This window comes from Pseudorasbora parva, chromosome 10 (assembly GCF_024679245.1).
Source record: "Pseudorasbora parva isolate DD20220531a chromosome 10, ASM2467924v1, whole genome shotgun sequence".
In the NCBI taxonomy this organism is placed as follows: domain Eukaryota; kingdom Metazoa; phylum Chordata; class Actinopteri; order Cypriniformes; family Gobionidae; genus Pseudorasbora; species Pseudorasbora parva.
This window is the reverse complement of record NC_090181.1, coordinates 1,460,417-1,484,568: the sequence shown is the minus strand read 5'-3', so window position 1 is coordinate 1,484,568 and position 24,152 is coordinate 1,460,417. Positions and strand designations below refer to the sequence as shown.

Below are 24,152 nucleotides of genomic sequence, written 5' to 3'. Positions count from 1 at the left end.
TGTGTGTGTGTGTGTTTCTCAGAGCAGGACAGCGAGTTCGACACCTCACACACCAAAGATATCAGAGCGTCACACACGCGTGTGAATCCTCAGACCGTCACACACTCGCAAGCAGGAGCAGATGCCGGAGTGTGTGTTGTTTGTGCTCCACAGAGTCTTTGTTGTGCTGCCAAACAACTGCATACACACACACACCTACACACACACACTGATCAGAGAGCAGCAGAAATCATGAGTGTGTATGTATGGATATGTTTAGCATTAATGAATCTAGTAAATACCTACATGTGTTTATCATTGATCGGGGCTATAATATGCATTTTTATAAATCTGTGTTTTTATATAATCTCTGCACTCCTGGTCCTTCGTTCTCTGGAATAATAATTCATCTTTCCATGAACTCCACATGAAGAGTAATGAGCTGCACAACTGATCGCACAAAGACACAACGTACAGTATTTCCTAATGTCGGCTTGAAATGGAAATTTGCTATTTAAAAAATTTAATTAAAAAAGCATCTTATTGTGAATAATTCATCTACGCGCATGTCAGTAGTGATATAATACTATAGTTTTTGTTCATATTCTTAATTACATTTTTTCACTTTAATTTTATTTAATATTTAGTAAGTGTGATGTGTTTTTGTTCTTTAAGATAAATATATGACAAATGTTATTGATATCATATTTTATTACACGGCTCTGTGAAATACTTGATTCTGATTGGTCAATCGCTCATCCCAGCGGTGTGTTATTTCCAGAGAACACACACCGCTCATCCGGGTACTGCGAGTTATCTTGACCGGTTCTACTTCTGTGCTTAACGCTGGCGCCATCTTGTGGCTTAAACAGCCGTGGGTTACAATGGAAGACTTCAAGGCGGGTTTCCTTTATAACGTTTTAAATATGGATATTTTTCTGACACAAAAACATCGTTAGCCTGGACTTTTTAAATATAACTCTGATTGTATTTGTCTGACAGAAGAATGTCATAAACACCTATAATGACCTGAGGGTGAGTAAATCAGAGGCTTGGTTTCATCTTTGGCTGAACTAACCCTTTCAGCATTCATTCTCAACATTTAGCAGCGATAGATAAAGGCTTAAAGCAGTCTGGAACTGTTTTTATTCTACAATATTTAGTGTGTAATTTATTTGAGACTAGTAGCCGTGTAATAAGCGGGATAATGTCCACCCAGCCGGTTGTTATCGCAGAATAAACCCCTTCAGAGTGACGCTCCGCTTCGCCTCGGGGTCCTGATCACTCCGACGGGGTTTATTCTGCGATAACAACCGGCTGGGTGGACATTAGCCCTTACTTATATATTACAGGAGAGGGTGAAATATGAGGACATTACCCATGGCCCCACTTTTCAAAAGGCTTATAAATCACACAGGAGGAGTTTATTTCGTAAGTAAAAACGCAGAATGTTTCCTGGGATGGGTAGGTTTAGGGGCTGTGTGTGTGTGTGTGTGTGTGTGTGTGTGTGTGTGAGATGCACGGTTCGTGGTTATATCCACTGATTGGGCGGGCCAAGTAATACAAAAATTATATTCCAATCAATTGCGTTTGGATGAGAGATAAATCATTGTGTTTGTTTGATAAAGACGTTTAGCGAGCGTTGTGAGAGAATCATTCCAGTAGCCGCTTTCAAAACAATCCCTCAGGAGCTCATTCTAATATGTAAATCTTATCCAATCAGAAGCGTGGGCGTTAACTTCCAAGTCTCCAATGACACGCCCACCAGAACCCAGCGTTCAGGAGAGAGCCTCAAAACCAGTGTTGAAAATAGCCTATTACTGATTAGTTATGATGCTTTTGAATGTAAAAATAACACAAACGTGTCATGAACTGGCTTTTTATAGTTCATGATTGTCATAACTGGATCCTCCAATCAAACATCAGAATGCAGGATACTGCAATCATTTAGTGTGCTTAAACCCCGCCCCTTTCTCACAGGCTCACATTCAGCTCCGCCTCCATCCAATCAGCTCCACCTGCACAAAACTAAGCCCCGCCCTCCAGTGTGTCTCCTTTTTAATATTAAATATTAGATCTTCCCGCTCTGTTGCCACTTTTAAATCATCTTTAAAAACTCATTCGTATTCTTTATGTTTTGACTAATTGTGTTTTCTCATGTTACCTCAATTTCAATTTTCTGTTGTTTTAAAATGTGCTTTATAAATCAATAAACTAAACTTAACTAAATAGAGTGGCGCAGCGATGACATCAAGACTAATTCATAAAATAAAGCCTGTGTTAAACACAACTGGACGATACTTTGTTCTACACACCCCCAAACGGTCTAATCTAGAAAAACTCCTTCAAAACTCACGTCTTCAGTGTGTGTGTGTGTGTGTGTGTGTGTGTGTGTATAAATGATAACAGACTGAAGATGTTCAAACAGACTGCACATGATTCCCCTCACACAGTAAACACACAGCTAACCTCAGGTAGCAAATGAAACCAGAATTAGACCCGCAACCGCAGGGACAGGAGCAGATTTATCTCGGCCTTGGCCCGTCACGAGGGTAATAGCCGTGATTTACACCGCGCTCTGACAGCGCTCTGAGGTTGTATATAATTGTGGATTATCTACTGAAATTCTTCAGCTTTGCTCCGATGGAAATGATCCACTGCATGCTATATAAATAACTCCGGGCCGCCCCGCCAGACAAACGTCTTGTCTCCTGAAAGACTTTCCAAAACATGACGTCTAAAGCCCTGCGAGTCGGGGTTTGTATGCGTGTAGAAGCATGGTTTGCGTTAATTCGCCCTTTCATCATTCGAGGATACGAGGAATGCCTCTATTGTCTCGACTCGTGGCATATGGGCTCGATTGATGCGCTCATTCGGCGAGTAAATGACACGCAAACACAAAACCTGCTTAGTATTTGAATATCTAAACATTGTTAGTATAAGATGCATTTACTTGAGAAGCAAAACGACTGACAATATCATTAAAATGAACTGAAAATATGTCAGTGGGGCAAGAAAAATCGACTTAATACAAAGGGCAAATACGTTTTTCAGACCCCGATGGCTAATATGTAATATGGACCAAAAAAACCTATTGAGATTTATAGACACCAAAAAATGCTTTTCGTACTCAGTATTTTTGTCTTGTTTCTAGTCAAAATATCAAAACATTCTTACATTACGAAACATTTCCTAGACAAGTACAAATTATTGTCTTGTTTTGGGGAAAAATAACTCAAAATGAAGAGAGTTTTTGCTTAAAATAAGATAAATAATCTGCCAATGGGGTGAGAAAAATAATCTTGTTTTCTGTTTGAATTAAGATTATTTTTCTCACCCCATTGGCAGATTATTTATCTTATTTTAAGCAAAAACTCTCTTCATTTTGAGTTATTTTTCCCCAAAAACAAGACAATTACTTTTGCTTGTCTAGTAAATACTTCTTGTTTTAATTTTTAGATGTTTGGACTAGAAACAAGACAAAAATACTGAGAAAGAAGAGCATTTCTTGATCTGAAAGATGAATAATCTCTCCATTAATGTGTGGTTTGTTAGGACAATATTCTGAGGGTGCAAAAACATCTAAATATTGAGAAAATCTCCTTTAAAGTTGTCCAAATGAAGATCTTATGCATATTACTACTAATAATACATTTATTATATATTAATGGTAGGAAATGTACTAAATATCTTCATGGAACATGATCTTAATATCCTAATGATTTCTGGCATAACAGAAATAAGGATAATGTTGACCCTTTGCTATCGCCACAGATGAGACGCAGGACTGGTGTTGAGCTCAAGGGTCACGTTTGTTCTTGTTTTTCATTTCGATCGGTTTAAATGTGTTCAGTCATTCGTGCGTCTCCAGTAAATGCATCTCGATGTAAGAGTGTTTGGAAAACAAGAGAACTGAGGGCGCTTCATCTGGAAGCGTTCAATAACGGCCGGTCCGGAGCTGTTATTCTTTGATAACCATTACTCATGCGATGATGTTTGTCTGCTGTCATTAAAATGTAAGAAAAACAGCTGTGCTCCGATGCGCTTTCCTCCTCTGAAGTTTCTTTTGTGTTTCCATTATTTTGCCCAAAGTTGCCTGGATATTCCCGTTGCACGGAGCGGTTAGTGGGGTTTTGTTTTGGGAATTGCGGTCGCGCTTCCCAGGGAAATTACATGCCCCACCAGTGGCTTAATCAGACAGACAGCGTCTGACTCGCGTCTGGATCTGAGAAGCGTTTTTATGCTCCTCTCTGAGCTTTAACGCAGCGCAGACACTTGTGTTTGTCTGAGGCATTAACATGACTCCAGCTACTTTATCTCGAGTGTGTCCGCTCTGAACGGAAAAGAGAAAATATTAATCATTCAATGCTATCATTCAAGCTAAGATAAGTGATTGAAATGATGCTTCATCTGCCCACCAAGGGTGAATTTATGTGATCAAAAATACAGTACAAATCGTGAAATAATATCATAATGTAAATCACCAGTTCTCGATGTGAATATATAGTAAAGTGTAATTTATTCCTGTGATCAAAGCTGAATTTATCATCATTACTCCAGTCTTCAGTGTCTGTAATGAGTAACAATGATGATAAATTCAGCTTTGATCACAGGTAGAGAGAGAGAGAGAGAGAGAGAGAGAGAGAGAGAGAGAGAGAGAGAGAGAGAGAGAGAGAGAGAGAGAGAGAGAGAGAGAGAGAGAGAGAGAGAGCAAGCAAACTAACAGCAGGAGTGTGTGAGAGAGATCGTTTAACCCTGAAGAGAGTAAAGGAGCAGAAGAGCAGATCAGATTTCTGCTAAAAGTTGAGGAGAGCAGCGCGGAGGGCAGTCAGGGTGTCTCAGGGCATCTCCGTCTCGCTCTCGTCTCATAGTTCAGACATCTAATGGCCCCTGAGACTGACCTCTGATACTGACCCGGTGTCGCGACCCCTGCACCCGGCCGTGTCACGCCACGGGTGTAAAATCAGCAAACACACACGCTTAAACACACACGCTTAAACACACACACAACACGAGCTGGGATGCCCCAACTACTGTCTCTGATAGCGGTAGGCCAGTCACGATAACACATTTTGCTGGACGATAAATTGGCCCAAAAATTATTTTGATAAACGATAATATTGTTGTTCTGTGACCATTTTCATCTACAATAATGATCATGGCATAATAATGCAGGGACAGCTTTTCAAAGATCAATAAACTTTTATTTCTAAAGACTATTTAACACTGAAAACGGAAACATTTTAAATATTCACAATAAATGAACAAAACGGCCAAAAACAATAAAACTCTCAGTCTGTTTACAAAAAAATGCACTTGAATAAATGGCAAAAACAATAAATTAAATTAAATGGATGAAAACGGCAGCGGATGATTGTGTTTATGAGCATATTAGGGTCGGCGGTTCACTAAACCCACGGTTCGGCTCGAGTCACGGTTTTCGGTTCTGTACGATTCTTGTTTTTTCTTTTAATCGTTAACACTCCAGAAATGTACTTCAGCGTATGATATATCGCTTAATTATCCACAATTTAGGATACAGTATTAATAAAATTGTTATATCATGTAATGATGCACAAACTGAAATTGACTTGACCATCTCTGAGGAAAGCTCGGTGAGATTTTGACACAGCGAGAGAGAAGACATTCATGACATTAACTTGAGAACATTTATATGGCAAGAAAGGAGAATGTGTGTTGCTATCTCAACAGGAACTCGAGGACTTTTTTAACACACACAGATTTAATTTGCATTTATCAACCTGCCAACTTCAGTGTAACGTTAGCTTGTTTATTAAAGGTGTCCCTGATTAAGGATTTACACGTTCGAATCAGTATTGTCGAATCTCTCTATGGTCGACTGATAGTCGAATCATCTGTGTGTGTGTGTGTGTGTGTGTGTGTGTGTTGGAAGGGGGACCACACTAGTCAACAGGAGGATAAAAGTATTTTTATTTTCCTTTTTACACAATGGCTTTCTTATTTAGGTTTAAATAAAAGGTAATGTGGTGGATAAACATTCGTAAACCGTTTTCTCTTAACATGTTAAAGCCGGGATCGAAATACAGAACGTCACACAAATATATAAAAGACCATTTTGATAAATAAACCTAAAGAAATACCTGCCTAGAGAGGAAAAGAACACCTTGCTGTACGTTCTTAAGCCGATTGTGGCTAAAGGGGATCTCACACCGGACGCCTATTGCGAACTCGTGTTTCCATTTGAAAGAGTTTCATCTGGTTCTGGGTTTTTAAGGAAATGTTGCAAAGAGCTCAGGGTTCGATCCTGTAGTCAGGTCAGCCCGTAATGCTGGACGTCTCAAGATTATGTCTTTTTCAGAAGTCAGGTATACATTTCATTCTTTAGAGTATTTGATGGATTACCTTTGGATTGATTATGTAATTGGCGTTATACATCTCCCTGACTGTTAATAAATTGTTACACTATGATTGATTCTTTCTGACTTGCTCTGGAATTATTCAGGTTACGAACGGACATAATTTCAACAAGGGGTTTAACGGAATAATTAAATGTCTACGTAAACTATTAAATATAAATGACCAAATAACCAATTGGCATTCTAACCTAAATTCTAAGTTATGATTAAATGGAGTCAGATACAGAGGAATTGGAATAAAATCCCTTTTCCCCGCTGAAGAGACGAACCTTCACCCGCCGATCGTTAGCCTCCATTTGGACGATTTGGGCGGCCCTCGTTTCATAACACCCGTTAAGATTCGACCGTGAGATCGTTGGTCGAATCTGTCATCTATTAGCGGTCACCCCTATTGATTATACTCGACTGTTTATACTCAAATTTTGTAACTTTGCGTACGCCTCCGGAACCGAAGAGCCAAGAGTTCCAGACGGATCTGCCCGAGCCTGACGTCTCATCACGCCTCAGTCTGCGCGTCGAGTATAAACCTCCCCAAACGAGGCGCGCCGTCAGCGAGAGAGACGAGGAAAACAAACAAGCATGCAAATGGAGATTATCGCAGCCGGAAAAATTTGAGTTCATTTTTTTTAATCGTGCGATTAATTGATTTATTGACTAATCGCGACAGGCCTAGATAGCAGCTTACACAATTAACAGGAAACGGTCTGCTGAGGTTCTCTTAACGTTACGAACAAACGTTCTACGTTAATAGAGCCTTCAAATTAATTTAATGATTAATAGAGCGTTTGCTCAAAGTACCCTCATTTATCAACAATGCGTACACACAGATCTGTGTGTAATGAGTGCATAAGAACAGTTTCAGCAAAGTGTGATTTATTTGTATGACATCATACCAGGAGTTATGGTGTAGTAACCATGGCAACACTATCGCCGCTTTAATATCTGATGTGTTTTATTGGACACTGATGGACATTCGATCATTGATGGACAGAAACTAATGATTGTTCTCCAGCTCAACACAGTTAGTCTTATTGTTTAAATCTGGTGTTGTTGATTTATCACACAGAGTACCAGGTTTTACCGCCTAATATGATCTCGCTCACTGCAGTGTGAACGGGTGTCTCATAGTAGCATTATAACATCACTTTAACACACTCACATGTGTGTGATATGATAAAACAGCGCTGCATTACCACACACACACACACGAGCGGAAGAAGCGGAAGCGCTCGCGGCAGAATAAAAACCCCGCCCACTCAAGAGTCAAGACACGCCTGTGTTTTGAATAAGAGACGAAAAATTACATACTGTGCCTTTAATACAAATTTCTTATCATAAACAATGTTGAATAAAATAATGAACAATTAAATTAATTTGTAATCAAATGCATAAAAAAGTTTACTTTGTAAATTAAAACATGTATGAAAAATTGTGGTTCTGTAAAAATACAGTTTTAATAAAAAAAAACTATTAATACAAAACTGTTTTGTAATGTTATTATTACTTTGAGAAGTACCTTCTACTGTCATATATTTCTGTCAGAATCTCCAAAACCAAACGTTATTTTAATGAGTTGTAGTGAAGAGTTTTGAGTTTCTGTGTGAATCTGTTGACATTTCTCATCAGATTCTTCCCCCATCAAATGATCTGAGCTATTAATTATTCATATTAATAACTAAACCGACTATAAATAGCATGAAAGGGATGTTACGCTGGTCGTTTCTTCACTATTGTGCCGTATATCAAGTAAATCGCTTCACATACAAGAACAAATGTGGGCGGGGCTTGATTGTGTCTGTGGGGAGTTGATTGGCTGATCTCATGTGAGTGACAGGTGTCCCCGCCCTGGTCATCAGAGAACAGATGAAGTTATTCTGACTCTAGATTACGGAGCATTTCAGGCTCATGGTTTCTTTAGAGAGATGCCGATGCCGATCACCATTTAAACCTTTTTTGCTACATTTTAACCCGCTTAATTTTAACCTATTTTGCTACATTTAAACTTTTTTTTGCTGCATTTAAACCTTTTTTGCTACATTTTAACCAGTTTTTGCTACATTTAACTACATTATAACCCACTTTGTTTAATTTTAACCCGTTTTTCCTACATTTTCACCTCTTTTGCCACATTTTTACATTTTTGCTACATTTTAAACCACATTTGCTTAATTTTAACCCATTTTTTGCAACATTATAACTTTTTTTGTTACATTTTAAACCACTTTTGCTTACATTTACATTTAATCATTTAGCAGACGCTTTTATCCAAAGCGACTTACAAATGAGGAGAGCAATAGAAACAACTAAACAAACAAGGCCAACAGCATGCAAGTGCTGTAATAAGTCTCTGTTAATCAAGTGCAGTACTTTTAAAATATTTTTATATAAATAAACAAACAAACAAATAGAACATTTAACTGGTGCTAACCAGCTAACTTAGTGCTAGTCTTTATTGGTCAGGTGCAGCTTGATTTTAACCGGTTTTGCTACATATTAACCTCTTTTGCCACATTTAAACCTTTTTTTTAGCTACATTTTAACCCGCTTTGCTTAATTTTAATCCATTTTTGCTACATATTAACCTCTTTTGCTACATTTAAATCTATTTTGCTACATTTTAACCCACTTTGCTTAATTTAAATCCATTTTTGCTACATTTAAACCTTTTTTTAGCTACATTTTAACCCGCTTTGCTTAATTTAAATCCATTTTTGCTACATTTAAACCTTTTTTTAGCTACATTTTAACCCGCTTTGCTTAATTTAAATCCATTTTTGCTACATTTAAACCTTTTTTTTAGCTACATTTTAACCCGCTTTGCTTAATTTAAATCCATTTTTGCTACATTTAAACCTTTTTTTAGCTACATTTTAACCCGCTTTGCTTAATTTTAATCCATTTTTGCTACATATTAACCTCTTTTGCTACATTTAAATCTATTTTGCTACATTTTAACCCACTTTGCTTAATTTAAATCCATTTTTGCTACATTTAAACCTTTTTTTAGCTACATTTTAACCCGCTTTGCTTAATTTAAATCCATTTTTGCTACATTTAAACCTTTTTTTTAGCTACATTTTAACCCGCTTTGCTTAATTTTAACCCATTTTTGCTACATATTAACCTCTTTTGCTACATTTAAACCAGTTTTTGCTACATTTTAACCAGTTTTTGCTACATTTAGCTACATTTAACCCGCTTTGTTTAATTTTAACCCGTTTTTGCTTCATTGTAACCTCTTTTGCTATATATTAAATTTGTTTTGCTCCATTTACTTTTGCCGCATAAATCACCATTACATATGTAAAATAGGGCGGGGCTTGATTGTGTCTGTGGGGAGTTGATTGGATGACTGTGGTTTGCGATTGGTGGATCTCATGTGAGTGACAGGTGTCCTCATCATCAGAGAAGAGACGAAGTTATTCTGATTCAGGATTATTAACACAATCATGATGTGCAGCAATCAATCACTTCGAATAAACACGTCATGATGACTTTAAAGTGTTTCGCTGATGTTAAACTTCTAAATTGATTGGATCAGAAGACGGAATATCAAAGGCTGAAACACGTGTACTTCAGATGCACAGGCCTCAAATCTCAGTCCAGAAACTCTTTCTTCACCACCTCGACTTCCTCTCCGCTCTCACTTTAAACAGAAATGACTCGAGGAATAATTAGGAACACTTGGAGCTCTTTATGATAGCACGGCATAAATATTTATCCCTGTCCAGAAGTACAGACGTCGTAGGTGCGCTCGCTACACCCTCCTTACGATCTCATGCCAACGCCCGAGGACTCGCGGGCCAGACGTTCAGGGTTTTTTTTGTTGTGGTGTGGATCAAATGCTAAGGCCCTTGTTCTGTATTTATTGTCTTGCATTTTTGTGCTAATAAGTGAGTGACAGACAGCTCGAGGTGGGGCGGCAGTGGTTTTGTAGCCGGTTTGTATTTTTCCCCCGGGTCACTGAGGATCAGAGTTTTTAACAGCGATTCTCAAATGGAGGGGAATGAGGAGAGAGCATATCTAATTGCTTTCATATGCCATATTATTGGCTGATTTAAATAATTGCAGACACCAGGGGCTGGGGGGCGTGACCTGTGACCCCTGCGGCGGCCCCGAGCACAACTATGGTAAAGGCACTTTTTTTTCCAGTGTAAAAATGTTTCATGAAAAGAAGTTGCTTTTAACTGCTTTTAAAATTAAACGATGGTGTGTGAACATTGCAGCAAAATCACTCTGATGAAGATTAGTAAAACATTTAATAAATCATTTGAGCGAATGATTCAATGACTCAGCGATTCAGAGTTGTGAACTGTTTAGTGATTCAAACGATTCACTAGAATGAATCACTGCTGACACTCTGCTCATTTTGCCATCACTGTGTAAATAATCAAGGGGTAATAAATAAAGCGTCTGAGCTTTTATACACAATTATAATGACACTGAGGAATATTGCAGCAAATCACTCTGAAAAAAAATAATACAATGTTTAATTAATAATTTAAGCAAATGATTCAATGACTCACTCGGCAGACAGAATTTGCATGGAAGACTATTAAAATATAAAAACTGTCAAAACAAAAGTTTGGTTTAAATTGAAAATAATTGTGACAGAAATATATTACTGTTGTACAGTAGAATTTAATGTTTTAATTTTACCAGTAAAGCTCTGTTGTGCAGCACTTTGTTTGACAAAAATATTTGTTGTAATGTAAACGATAAATTAATGTTTTATGGCTTGATTTGATTGGCAGAAAAATTTAACATTTCATAGAAAAAAATAGTTTAAAGTAGTTTCTATGGTTTTAATTATTTAGACATGCCTTTTGGTTATTAAAATTGAATTGAACCATTAAAATGGAGTCCAACATTTTTTTATCAAACCATTAAAATGTAATCCCAAAAAAATTAAAACAGAAAACACAGAATTTGGTTAAAAAATAAAACAGAAATTGAAAAAAATGTATTTCTAAGGGCGCTAAACATGTAATTTTTGTAATTTATTTTATAAATTGTTATTAAATTGTACAAGTTTCACGATTTTAATTAATTAAACTTGCTTTCTGATTACTAAAATTTAATATAAACATTAAAATAGAGATAAAAAAAAAAACAGAATCCAGAAAAATTAATGGAAAAAGTGGAATTTGTAAAAAAATAAAACGGATTTCATTGAGACCTACTGAACTAATGAGTGAATCAATCTGAACAACTCTGTTCAGTGATTCAAAAGATTCACTAGAATGAATCACTGCTCATGTATATAATGATTAAAGTTAAAGTGTCTGGGCAGCTTTTATCCCTCTCGTTCTGCCGCATTAAACCACAGACATGCGCATGGGAGTCATACCTGTCAGCTCTTTCTTTAACTTGCGCAGATCTTTTGCGAGATCCTCAAACTTGACCTGTGCGGCGTGGAAGAGATCCTGAGGTTCAGGCAGCGGGAAAACACTCTTCTCTGTCCCTGCATTCTGAAACAACAGCACAACCTTTAGCAGAAAAACTGTCAGCATGTGCACAACAAGGATTTTCTTACTCGGTATTTTTGTCTTGTTTTCTATTGCAAATATCGACCCACCTGACAAAAATATATTTCTTGCTGATCTTCCCATTTAAGTTGTGAAGGTGTGATTTCTTGGTTATGTGAACATTGAGGGAACATTCGATTGTGTCATTCTTCAAACATTATGGGAATGCTATTTTAAATATTCTCTAAATGTTCCTAAACAATTAATGTTAGAAGAATGTCCAACTGGAACACGCTGCAAAAAATGCTCTTCTTACTCAGTATTTTTGTCTTGTTTCTAGTCCAAACATCTACAAATTCTTAAAACAAGAAGTATTTACTAGACAAGCAAAAGTAATTGTCTTGTTTTAGGAAAAATAACTCAAAATGAAGAGAGTTTTTGCTTAAAATAAGATAAATAATCTGCCAATGGGGTGAGAAAAATAATCTTAATTCAAACAGAAAACAAGATTATTTTTCTCACCCCATTGGCAGATTATTTATCTTATTTTAAGCAAAAACTCTCTTCATTTTGAGTTATTTTCTCCCAAAACAAGACAATAATTTGTACTTGTCTAGTAAATGTTTCTTAATGTAAGAATTTTTAGATATTTGGACTAGAAACAAGACAAAAATACTGAGTAAGAAGAGCATTTCTGCAGTGCATTTAAAAAACATTCATGAACAATGTATAAATGTTTTTCTGCTAACGTTTTGAGAACATTATTAAAGACTTGTGATTATTAAAGATTAAAGATTATAAAGATTACTAACTTAAAGATTATTAACTTTGAACAGACAGAGATATCAACCTCAAATTTGAAACAACTTGTTTAGATTTATAGCTTTGATTTTCTTGCAGATTTAGAGTGAAACATGCTTTTGAAAATATATATTTCATATAAAAATTGAAAACAGTATTTTTGTGCATTTTTCATAACCATAAAGGTAATTACAGATTCTTTAACTTTTTTTAATTCCACTTCAGAAATAATTTGGCATGTGTTATCTCCCAAAAAAATTCAAGATTTAACAGCTTAAGTTGGAAATGTAATTTTCAGGTGCTCAAAAAGAGAATAAATGTATTATGAATACAGCGTAAATATAATTTAGTACAATAAAACCCCCTAAAAATACAAACTATTAAATAAAAAAAAACATTTATAAAATATAGAACATTCATTTCATTGAAATAAAAAAAGGGTAATTTCTGACTAACACGCAAACATTTCCTGTTAGCTGAGAAAACCTTCTTAAAGCAAGATTTGTTTACTTGAGATGACATATTAAGTCTTAGTTTCTGAGAAGTGTATCAAAATGAAGTTTTTGCTCACCATTTGAATCTTTATTTGAGGATTGAACACAAACCCGGAAGAGAAGCCAATGCTGAATAAAGTCGTAGTTTTTGTTATTTTTGGACCCAAATGTATTTTGGATGCTTCAAGAGACTCTAATTAACCCACTGATGTCTCATATGGACTACTGTGATGATGTTTTTATTCCCTTTCTGGACATGGACAGTATAGTGTGCATACACTTGCATACGCTCTCGGACTAAATCTAAAATATCTTAAACTGTGTGTGAAGATGAACGGAGGTCTTACGGGTGTGGAGCGACATTAGGGGGAGGAGTTAATGACAGACATTTCATTTCTGGCTGAACTAACCCTTTAAGATGTTTTTTTCTGACTCCACTGACAGATATTTGTTCTTGTTTTAACTAATTTTCAGTTATTTCTCTTTTCCAGTAAATGTGTCTTGATTTAAGAATGTTTTGATATTTGTGCTGGAAAACGAGACAGAAACACATTTCCTCTGCACCACCAGAACTATATTACTGCAGAATTTCTTTGACGGCTGTGCATTGCATCAGCGCTAAGGCCCTTTCACACAGGACGCGATTTTGGCTCGTGAATAATTTGCGTGATGGTTTTATCAGCGCTTCCACACCGAACGCGAATGTGCTGTGGGGAAAAAACGACATGCCGATTTTTTTTTTTTACTCTAGCGGAGACAGAAACGGTTTCCACCAATCACATACGAGGAAACCACGGTGACGAAATGTCCTGTTGATGTCACGAGCTTCAGGTGTGGCGTTTCTCAGGAGATTACAGCTGTAGGTCTAGTTAAAGCTGGGTTTGCCCACTGTAGGCGACAGACAATAGCTACACCTTTTGATTTATAATTTTTGATTTTTTTCTAAACCTTGTGTCTGCGATTATGGAAAGTGAACGTGTTGCCGTCTGTGGCACTTAAATATTCAAATTGTGACTGAACTGGAAACATCTGCTGCGGATCGATTGGTTCCTGAAGTGTGTGTTAGTCTCTGTTTCGGGAGAAGATCCTCAAATTGTCCCACAGACTTTCGAAAGTAAGTGCAGGCCATGATAAAGTTTTAGCTCCTGTACGAGATTAGCAGACTCTCCTTCAGACTCTGTTCTTTAAGACTGGCTGCACCCGAAACCTTCTCGGTCCTTTAAATAAAATGTAAAGCTCGTCTTCACTGGATGATGAAGTGTCCGTGTTTTCTCAGCTGTCGCCGCGAATGTTTTGTAATGTTTGAGCTCTGAAACATCGCAAATTCGTGTCGCGGCTGATGTGAATGGTTTTGACGCGAAATATCCGCATCGCTTTTCCGTTACGCGTCCGGTGTGAAAGGGCCTTTACTGTCAGTTTCTGCGGTTAAACACACCCACTGAGAGGCGTTTTGGTGAAGTGCAGGAAAACACATCGAAATGCATGATTGAAAAGCTCAAACGGCTGTACCTCGTCCATGTTTCGCAGGTAGTAAGACACCACGTAATCCACCAGACTTATGCGATTGTCCTGATGGGGAAAGAACAGAATTAGCATATGTTGAGCTGACCGTATCACACCCAATCAAATCAAGCGGCAGAGTTTAGCTCCGCTACAGAAGCAGGTTAAACACACTGCTAAAAATGCTCTTCTTACTCAGTATTTTTGTCTTGTTTCTAGTCAAAATATCAAACAATTCTTACATTAAGAAACATTTACTAGACAAGTAAAAGTTATTGTCTTGTTTTGGGGGAAAATAACTCAAAATGAAGAGAGTTTTTGCTTAAAATAAGATAAATAATCTGCCGATGGGGTGAGAATAATAATCTTGTTTTCTGTTTGAATTAAGATTATTTTTCTCACCCCATTGGCAGATTATTTATCTTATTTTAAGCAAAAACTCTCTTCATTTTGAGTTATTTTTCCCCAAAACAAGACAATTACTTTTGCTTGACTAGTAAATGTTTCTTGTTTCAAGAATTTTTAGATGTTTGGACTAGAAACAAGACAAAATACTGAGTAAGAAGAGCATTTTCTGCAGTGTGGTGTGACTGTTTTAATACCCTGCTCTTGACGTCTTTTAATTTAGGAAGGATCTCCAGTCCGAATCCATCCGCCTGTCCTCTGGTTCTGTTTCCACCGTTCATGTAGTTTCCAAAAGCCAAAATAAGCCCAATCACATCCTTCACACTGTCATTCTCCAGAAACACCTGTAGAGGCACAGCAAACACACACTTACACGATTCAACGTCAGCACGTGATCACACATATCATATACAGTTTTCATATCATTACATTTGTGCATTTTTTAATCCTTTAATAAAAATAAAAAGTCTTATTAATCATTTCAACCAGTTTCTCCAGAACGACTGTACAGCCAAATCTAATTCTGCTGCAGTATTGTCCTGTTTAACACTGAAGCTGCTCTGACACAATCGGCGCTGGAGAAGAGCGATAGAAATAAAGATGATTGATTGATTGAACACCAAATCTAACCAATAATAAAATCTAACAGCAGCTTTCCCCGACTTTATTGTACCTTGCACACAGTGGAGATGGTCTCCACCTTCCGATGCACAGAAGACATGGAGTCCACGAAGACAGTGCGGAATATGATGCAGTGAGCGCGGCCGGCGAAATCTGGGATCTGGGAGAGTTCGTACAGGAATCTGAGCAGGAAGATGAAAGAGAAAGAGCAATCACATCAAAGAGACTTCACACACACACACACACACACACACACACAAATCTGGATGTAAGTAAGCGCACTTAAGTGCAATTAAGGCAAATATTAGCGGCACGAGTCACAGAGACACACAATCATGTGCAGAGGATTGCTGGTTTCCTGCTTCATTAGCATACGGACACACACACACACACACACACACACACACACACTGACTCACTACAGTGAAGGGTCAGAGGTCAGACGCTCAGTGGTTTTAAAGGGACTGTGAAGATGTTGAGCATGTGAGCGGAAGTTTTTCACATTAATGCACTGGAAGTCATTGACATTAGTGAGAAACACACAGTACATTTCTGTTCATGAATCAGAACCGTTTGAATCTTTATTTGAGGATTGAACACAAACGCGGAAGAGAAGCCAATGCTGAATAAAGTCGTAGTTTTTGTTATTTTTGGACCCAAATGTATTTTGGATGCTTCAAGAGACTCTAATTAACCCACTGATGTCTCATATGGACTACTGTGATGATGTTTTTATTCCCTTTCTGGACATGGACAGTATAGTGTGCATACACTTGCATACGCTCTCGGACTAAATATAAAATATCTTAAACTGTGTGTGAAGATGAACGGATGTCTTACGGGTGTGGAGCGACATTAGGGAGAGGAGTTAATGACAGACATTTCATTTCGACTCAATGACTCACTCATTAAGACAGTCAGCGTTTGAACGAATCGACTCAATGACTCACTCATTAAGACAGTCAGCGTTTGAACGAATCGACTCAATGACTCACTCATTAAGACAGTCAGCGTTTGAACGAATCGACTCAATGACTCACTCATTAAGACAGTCAGCGTTTGAACGAATCGACTCAATGACTCACTCATTAGACAGTCAGTGTTTGAACGAATCGACTCAATGACTCACTCATTAAGACGGTCAGCGTTTGACCGAATCGACTCAATGACTCACTCATTAGACAGTCAGCGTTTTTGAACGAATCGACTCAATGACTCACTCATTAAGACAGTCAGCGTTTGAACGAATCGACTCAATGACTCACTCATTAAGACAGTCAGCGTTTGAACGAATCGACTCAATGACTCACTCATTAAGACAGTCAGCGTTTGAATGAATCGACTCAATGACTCACTCATTAAGACAGTCAGCGTTTGAACGAATCGACTCAATGACTCACTCATTAAGACGGTCAGCGTTTGAACGAATCGACTCAATGACTCACTCATTAAGATGGTCAGCGTTTGAACGAATCGACTCAATGACTCACTCATTAAGACAGTCAGCGTTTGAACGAATCGACTCAATGACTCACTCATTAAGACAGTCAGCGTTTGAACGAATCGACTCAATGACTCACTCATCAAGACAGTCAGCGTTTGAACGAATCGACTCAATGACTCACTCATTAAGACAGTCAGCGTTTGAACGAATCGACTCAATGACTCACTCATTAAGACAGTCAGCGTTTGAACGAATCGACTCAATGACTCACTCATTAAGACAGTCAGGGTTTGAACGAATCGACTCAATGACTCACTCATTAAGACAGTCAGGGTTTGAACGAATCGACTCAATGACTCACTCATTAAGACAGTCAGGGTTTGAACGAATCGACTCAATGACTCACTCATTAAGACAGTCAGGGTTTGAACGAATCGACTCAATGACTCACTCATTAAGACTTACCTGTGCCACCTACTGGCGGTTCAGTTTTGTTTCGTGATTAAACATTCGTTCCAACTTTTCTTATTTGTATATTCCAAAAATATTTAAAGCAATCGTATAACATTATTTAATGCAGTGGTCATTTTTCAGTGTCATTTATTTAATTTGATTGGTAACAGCCCCATAGTGTCTTATTCAAGTGTAATTTATTGATCAAATTTAAGGATCAAAAATTAAAGCTGAAGCATAGCCTATACTCAATTAAATTAGGGGGAAAATGCCCTTTATAAAAGGTAAAAATATCACAAATATGCATATGCAATATGATTTAAAATGTCAAAGCTGATTGAACACAGGTAAGAATATTGCTTCAGAATAAATCATATTTACAAAACACACACACACACACACACACACACACACACACACACACACACAACATCAAACAAAAATTCAGGACAAGCTAAATGTTCACTCGGACAGGAGAATGACGGATAAACTTGAGCTTGAATGTAACCAGGCTTAATGTGTAACCTTGAAGTGTGTGTTTTACAGGCCAGTAACAATGATTAGCATCTACCAGCGTTCTCTAAAATCGTCCCTGACATGCCTTACAATATGATTAATAAAATACATCGCTTTAGAGATATCATCCTCAGATTTGAAACGACCACAGTTCACTGTAGTTGTGGTTATATGAGCGTTTGAAGGACGTACTGTTCTGGTTTATCCAGGAGTTTCACTTCGTCTTCTTTAGACGTCTCGTAATGTTTCCGGATCTTCTCCAGTTCATCAGCCTGAGCTCTCTGCAAACATTCACGATGAGCAATCAGTCATTTCAGCAGCCAATCATATGGCTCGAACCACGACCGCATATCATTTAAACACACACACACACACACACACACACACACACACACACACACACACACACACACACACACACACACACACACACACACACACAGCCCCTACCCATAAACCTACCCATCACACACACACACACACACACACACTGCCCCTACCCATAAACCTACCCATCACAAACACACACACACTGCCCCTATCCATAAACCTACCCATCACACACACACACACACACACACACACACACACACACACACACACACACACAGCCCCTACCCCTAAACCTACCCATCACACACACACACACACACACACACACAGCCCCTACCCCTAAACCTACCCATCACAAACACACACACACTGCCCCTATCCATAAACCTACCCATCACACACACACACACACACACACTGCCCCTACCCATAAACCTACCCATCACACACACACACACACACACACACACACACACACACACACACACACACACACACACACACACACACACACACACACACACAGCCCCTACCCATAAACCTACCCATCACAAACACACACACACTGCCCCTATCCATAAACCTACCCATCACACACACACACACACACACACACACTGCCCCTACCCATAAACCTACCCATCACAAACACACACACACTGCCCCTATCCATAAACCTACCCATCACACACACACACACACACACACACACACAGCCCCTACCCCTAAACCTACCCATCACACACACACAAACACACACACACACACACACACACACACACACACACACACACACACACACACACAAAATGTGTTTAATGAAATAATAAAGGCGTTTTTATTGCCAATTCGAGCAGCTGGTGCTGTTAAATCAGCGACTGTAGGAAATAAATGCACATTCTTCTGCGCTCTCGGGTTTCTTTGTGTACTCACGTTTTCATATAAAGCTTCGATGGTCTCCAGATCCACCACAGAGTGATCCACCGTCAGAACAGCTGCAATATAAACCATACGCATTACTTCTGCTCACATCCCAAACGGTGACATGCTCGTTTATTTGCAGGTCAGAGTGTGTCTTGGTGTGTGCTTTTACTGCTCATTTGGTCATTATATGCATGTATTAGTTATTATATTTCTTATTATTTTACTTGTTATATTTTTAATCATTTTAATTATTTAATGCGTATTTATTAATAAAAAATAGTAGTAGTTTTTTTTAAATTGCTCCCTGCATTAAAAAGCGTCTCCATTTCATTTATTTGCAAACTTAAACATAATATTCCATTCTAAAGTTATGTTTTAGTAGCATATATCAAATAAAATCCTTTGATTGTGTGTGTGTGTGTGTGTGTGTGTGTGTGTGTGTGTGTGTGTGTGTGTGTGTGTGTGTGTGTGTGTGTGTGTGTGTGTCTATGTGTGTGTGCGTGTGTGAACCAAATGTCCCCACAATGTAAATGGATTTATAAACATACAAAATTATGTTTAGTTTTTTAAAATGTAAAAATGCAGAATGTTTCCTGTGACGGGTAGGTTTAGGGGCTGTGTGTGTGTGTGTGTGTGTTAGTGTGTGTACCTGAGTGAGTGAAAGAGTGTGTGCATGTGAATGTGTGTGTGAGTGTGAGAGAGTGTGTGAAAGTGTGTGATTGTGTGTGTGTGTCGTCTCACGTCTATGAGAGTCCCCACAAAGATAGTGAACCAGACGTGTGTGTGTGTGTGTGTGTGTGTGTGTGTGTGTGTGTGTGTGTGTGTGAGTGATAGTTTCAACACACTCAGATCATTAAGGAGGTGTTGCTCGTGTTGGCGCTGTGGAGACAGTCACCGGCTACAACAAACAAATCAACCTGCCAGCAGGATCAAACATGCAGGCGCTCGGAGAACTGCAGCCGCTCAAAACACACACAAACACACACACACACACACACACACACACACACACACACACACACACACACACACTTTTGAAAAGTGGGGACAAGAGTAATGTCCTCATATTTCACCCTATCCTTGTAATACTAATATGTCATACCCATGTCATTATACACATTTGTGTCCTGATAGTTCACAAAAACATGCCCACACTCTCTCTTACACACACACACACACACACACACACACACACACACACACGACCGCCAGCTGGTTCTTCTTCTCTCATTCAGATGAGAAAGATCTCAAAAATCCCATCATAAGCACATCAGCAGAAGCAGGAATCGAGAGAAGTAGCCGGTCCATCTGTGACATGTGGACTGAAGCGCTGACCTGTGGTTTAATACCAGTAAGGATGAGAGTGTGTGTGTGTGTGTGTGTGTGTGTGTGTGTGTGTGTGTGTGTGTGTGTGTGTGTGTGTGTGTGTGTGTGTGTGTGTGTCTCACCCTGCTGAATGTCCTTCATCTCCAGGTGCAGGCTGGATATTAATATTCCCACGGCCTGAGAGCGTTTGCCATCCAGCAGCTTGATGAGCTACAGAAGCAGAAGATCATCAACATAAACATCATCATTCCTGTGAACAACCTCACCATTCAATATCAAACCAATAAAAGCGAGTCGCCAATCGAATTGAACGATCAGGCTCTCTCCTTTATTATAGGACAACTGCGGTGAGAAATGTCCCTCGGGGTAACTAACAGATGGTCAGCGAGTAGATCGTTCTCTGGGATGCGTTTTCATGAAATCGAATGTAAAGAGTTTTATCTCTAAACACAGATTAGCTTATAGCGCTTGTCTACGGGGCACAGGGTCAGTGAAATTAAACCGCTAGTTAATACCACTAACAGCTCAACATAGCCTCACACTAACATGGCAGCATAATGAGGGTCCCTACAGGCAGACCACAGCACTGAGAACTTTATAAGAGTACAAACAGTTTAATAAGAAGATACTTTATAAAGACAGAACATTACGCGTTACAGACGGCGGCCATCTTGGAGAACAGTCTCGACGAGTCGAGCCACGAGCGCTGTGCTAAGTGATGAACTGTGACTGTGTGTCTCATATGGGACGCCTTCTTCCCTTGCAGTTAGTCAACCATATATTTTAATAAACAGATATAATTCACGCATTTCCTTGTAATTAGATTTCACAAACGTAATTCCTGTCGATCAGCTCACTTAGCACAGCGCTCGTGGCTCGACTCGTTTAATTTCACTGACCCTGTGCCCCGTAGACAAGCACTATAAGCTAATCTGTGTTTAGAGATTAAACTCTTTACATTCGATTTCATGAAAACGCATCCCAGAGAACGATCTACTCGCTGACCATCTGTTAGTTACCCCTTTAGAGCACGTCTATGGTGATGTTTTTCGGAGTCCCATCATAATCTCCATAACGAGCAGAAACATCACAATCAGGACCTCGCTGTGAGAAAACGGCACAAAACGCCTCCATAAAAGGCCATCGTCGAGCTCTGGACGAGCACAGAAGAGATTTTATAACAAACTATAAATTCACAGGATTTTATTTGTACCTACACATGGTCACAATTACTAATGACTGGATTCCCTCATAAAGGGCACACCAGTTGTGGCACGCTAAAGGCCCGCTCTAAAACTTAATGCCTCGCTCGTCTTCATTAGGTAGCGCCGGCATTACAGTCGTTAAGCCACCGCGGCGTTCAGTGGGAACCAGCGCAACGGGCTGTAGAGCGGAGATACACACACACACGCTCACACACTCTCTCTCACACACTCTCACTCACACTCATAGACACAGACTCACACTCTCACACACACTCACACTCACAGACTCACACTCTCACTCACACACTCACACGGACACTCACTCGCACACTCAATCTCACTCACATTCACTTAAGCCTAGTTCAGACTGCACGATTTTCAAACTCGTCGGGTCACTGCTTTATTCACACTGCATGACTATCTGGGGTATCATTCAGTCACTGCTGTGTTCACACTGCACGATGGTTTGACGACAGAGGAGTTCACACTGCATGACTGAACAAGAGGAAGAATCGCCGACAACTCTCTCGCTCTCCGGTGTGCAAACTACGTTTCCTAAACACACGTGCGATGTGACAAGTAAACAACGTGAGATCACACGTGCGTCAGACCGGAGTTCGCGCGAGACTTTGAATTGTTATTTAAAATGATAAACTGCACAACGTTTGCTTCAAATTGTATGTGCGCTGATTTGTGGAGAAAAAGAAAAAAGATTATGGCGGAAGAAATTGTTGGAGAGACAGAGGGAGCCAGGATTGTGTTCTGCAAAGACAGTTTGAGGTAAATAAATAATTTTGTAATGTGCTGCTGCTGTGGCTGGATGTGCAAATGTTTGGGCTTTGTTTCTGTTTGATAGAATTGTAAATATATCTATTAAAATACTGATATTCTGCTCTATAACTCCTCCCTGAACGTCCTGCTGCCCTGTATCTCACTCTTTCATTGGCTGTCGGTCATCGCCGGTGTAATTTTCAGTCAGAACGCAGTTCACACAGCAGGAGTTTGAATCGCCGACGGGTCCAGATATTTAGCATGCCAAATATCTCACCGGCGTCGGCGACTCGTCGGCGATTCTCTCTGATCGCGTCTTTGATTATTCACACTGCGTGATTGTCACTCGCGTGCACGAGCACCGATTTGCCTGTGATCTCGGGCATTTGTCGGCGATTTCGCAAAACCTGTCGGCGACTCAAAATCGGGGCAAAAATCGGGCAGTGTGAACTAGGCTTTACACTCACACTCTCACAGACTCACGCACACTCACAGACTCTCACACTCTCACAGACTCTCACACACACTCACTCTCACTCACACTCACACTCACACACTCTCAATCTCACTCACACTCTCTCACTCACAGGGTGGGTTGCACCAACAAGGATTAAATTAAACTCAGTTTAGAGCTAATCTAGGATTTGTTGATCTAGGCTTTAATTTAAATCTAGTTGTGTTGCACCACTTAATTTTAAACCAAGATTAACAAATCTGGGATTAGCAGTATTTAACCTGCGATTAAAACCTCCATTAATTTTCGCCGCCATGATGAGCCACTGACAGCAACAATACTAACACTCAATTTCCTTCTTTATTGAACACCAGAAACACTCTCTCTGACATAAGGAGCTCTCGCTGATAAAGGAAATAAACCTGTAAAATGTCCTCTGTCTTTATAAAGTGCTAGAGAGTAGCAAGTTTAAATTTAATCCCAAACTGAAATTTTAATCTGAGATTAAAGTTGTGGAGCAACAAGATTATAGTTAATCCAGGTTTATAATGAAAATAAATCCAGGATTAAAGTCATGGTTTAAATTTAAGCCTGGTTATTTTTAAACAAAGTTTAAAGTTTGGTGCAACAGAATTATAAGATAAACCTTGATTTAATCTAGATTTAAAGTTAATCCTTGTTGGTGCAACCCACCCACAGACTCACACTAACACTCACACACTCTCACACTCTCACACTCTCACACTCACTCACAGACTCACACACTCTCACACTCTCACACTCACTCACAGACTCACACACTCTCACACTCACAGACTCACACACTCTCACACTCACTCACAGACTCACACTCACAGACTCACACACTCTCACACTCACAGACTCACACTCTCAAACTCACTCACACGCTGTAACTCACACACTCTCACTCACAATCACAGACTCACACACTCTTACTCACACACTCACTCTCACTCACAGACTCACACACTCTCACTCACACTCAGACTCACACACTCTCACTCTCACACTCACTCACACTCTCACTCTCACAGACTCA

The 24,152-nt window shown here is 39.1% G+C and overlaps 1 protein-coding gene across 4 annotated transcripts in view; it reads right to left on the bottom strand.

Annotated features, from left to right (window-relative positions):
* Positions 1–24,152, bottom strand: part of LOC137090871 (formin) — a 126,771-nt gene that overhangs the window by 25,639 nt on the left and 76,980 nt on the right. For all 4 annotated transcript variants that reach the window (XM_067454847.1, XM_067454850.1, XM_067454849.1 and 1 more), the window contains 7 exons: positions 20,785–20,872; positions 19,346–19,407; positions 18,272–18,360; positions 15,719–15,848; positions 15,243–15,389; positions 14,650–14,709; positions 11,728–11,848 (listed from right to left, as the gene is read on the bottom strand). In XM_067454847.1, the coding sequence (XP_067310948.1) occupies positions 11,728–11,848; positions 14,650–14,709; positions 15,243–15,389; positions 15,719–15,848; positions 18,272–18,360; positions 19,346–19,407; positions 20,785–20,872 (697 nt within the window). The remainder of the gene's footprint in view (positions 1–11,727; positions 11,849–14,649; positions 14,710–15,242; positions 15,390–15,718; positions 15,849–18,271; positions 18,361–19,345; positions 19,408–20,784; positions 20,873–24,152) is intronic.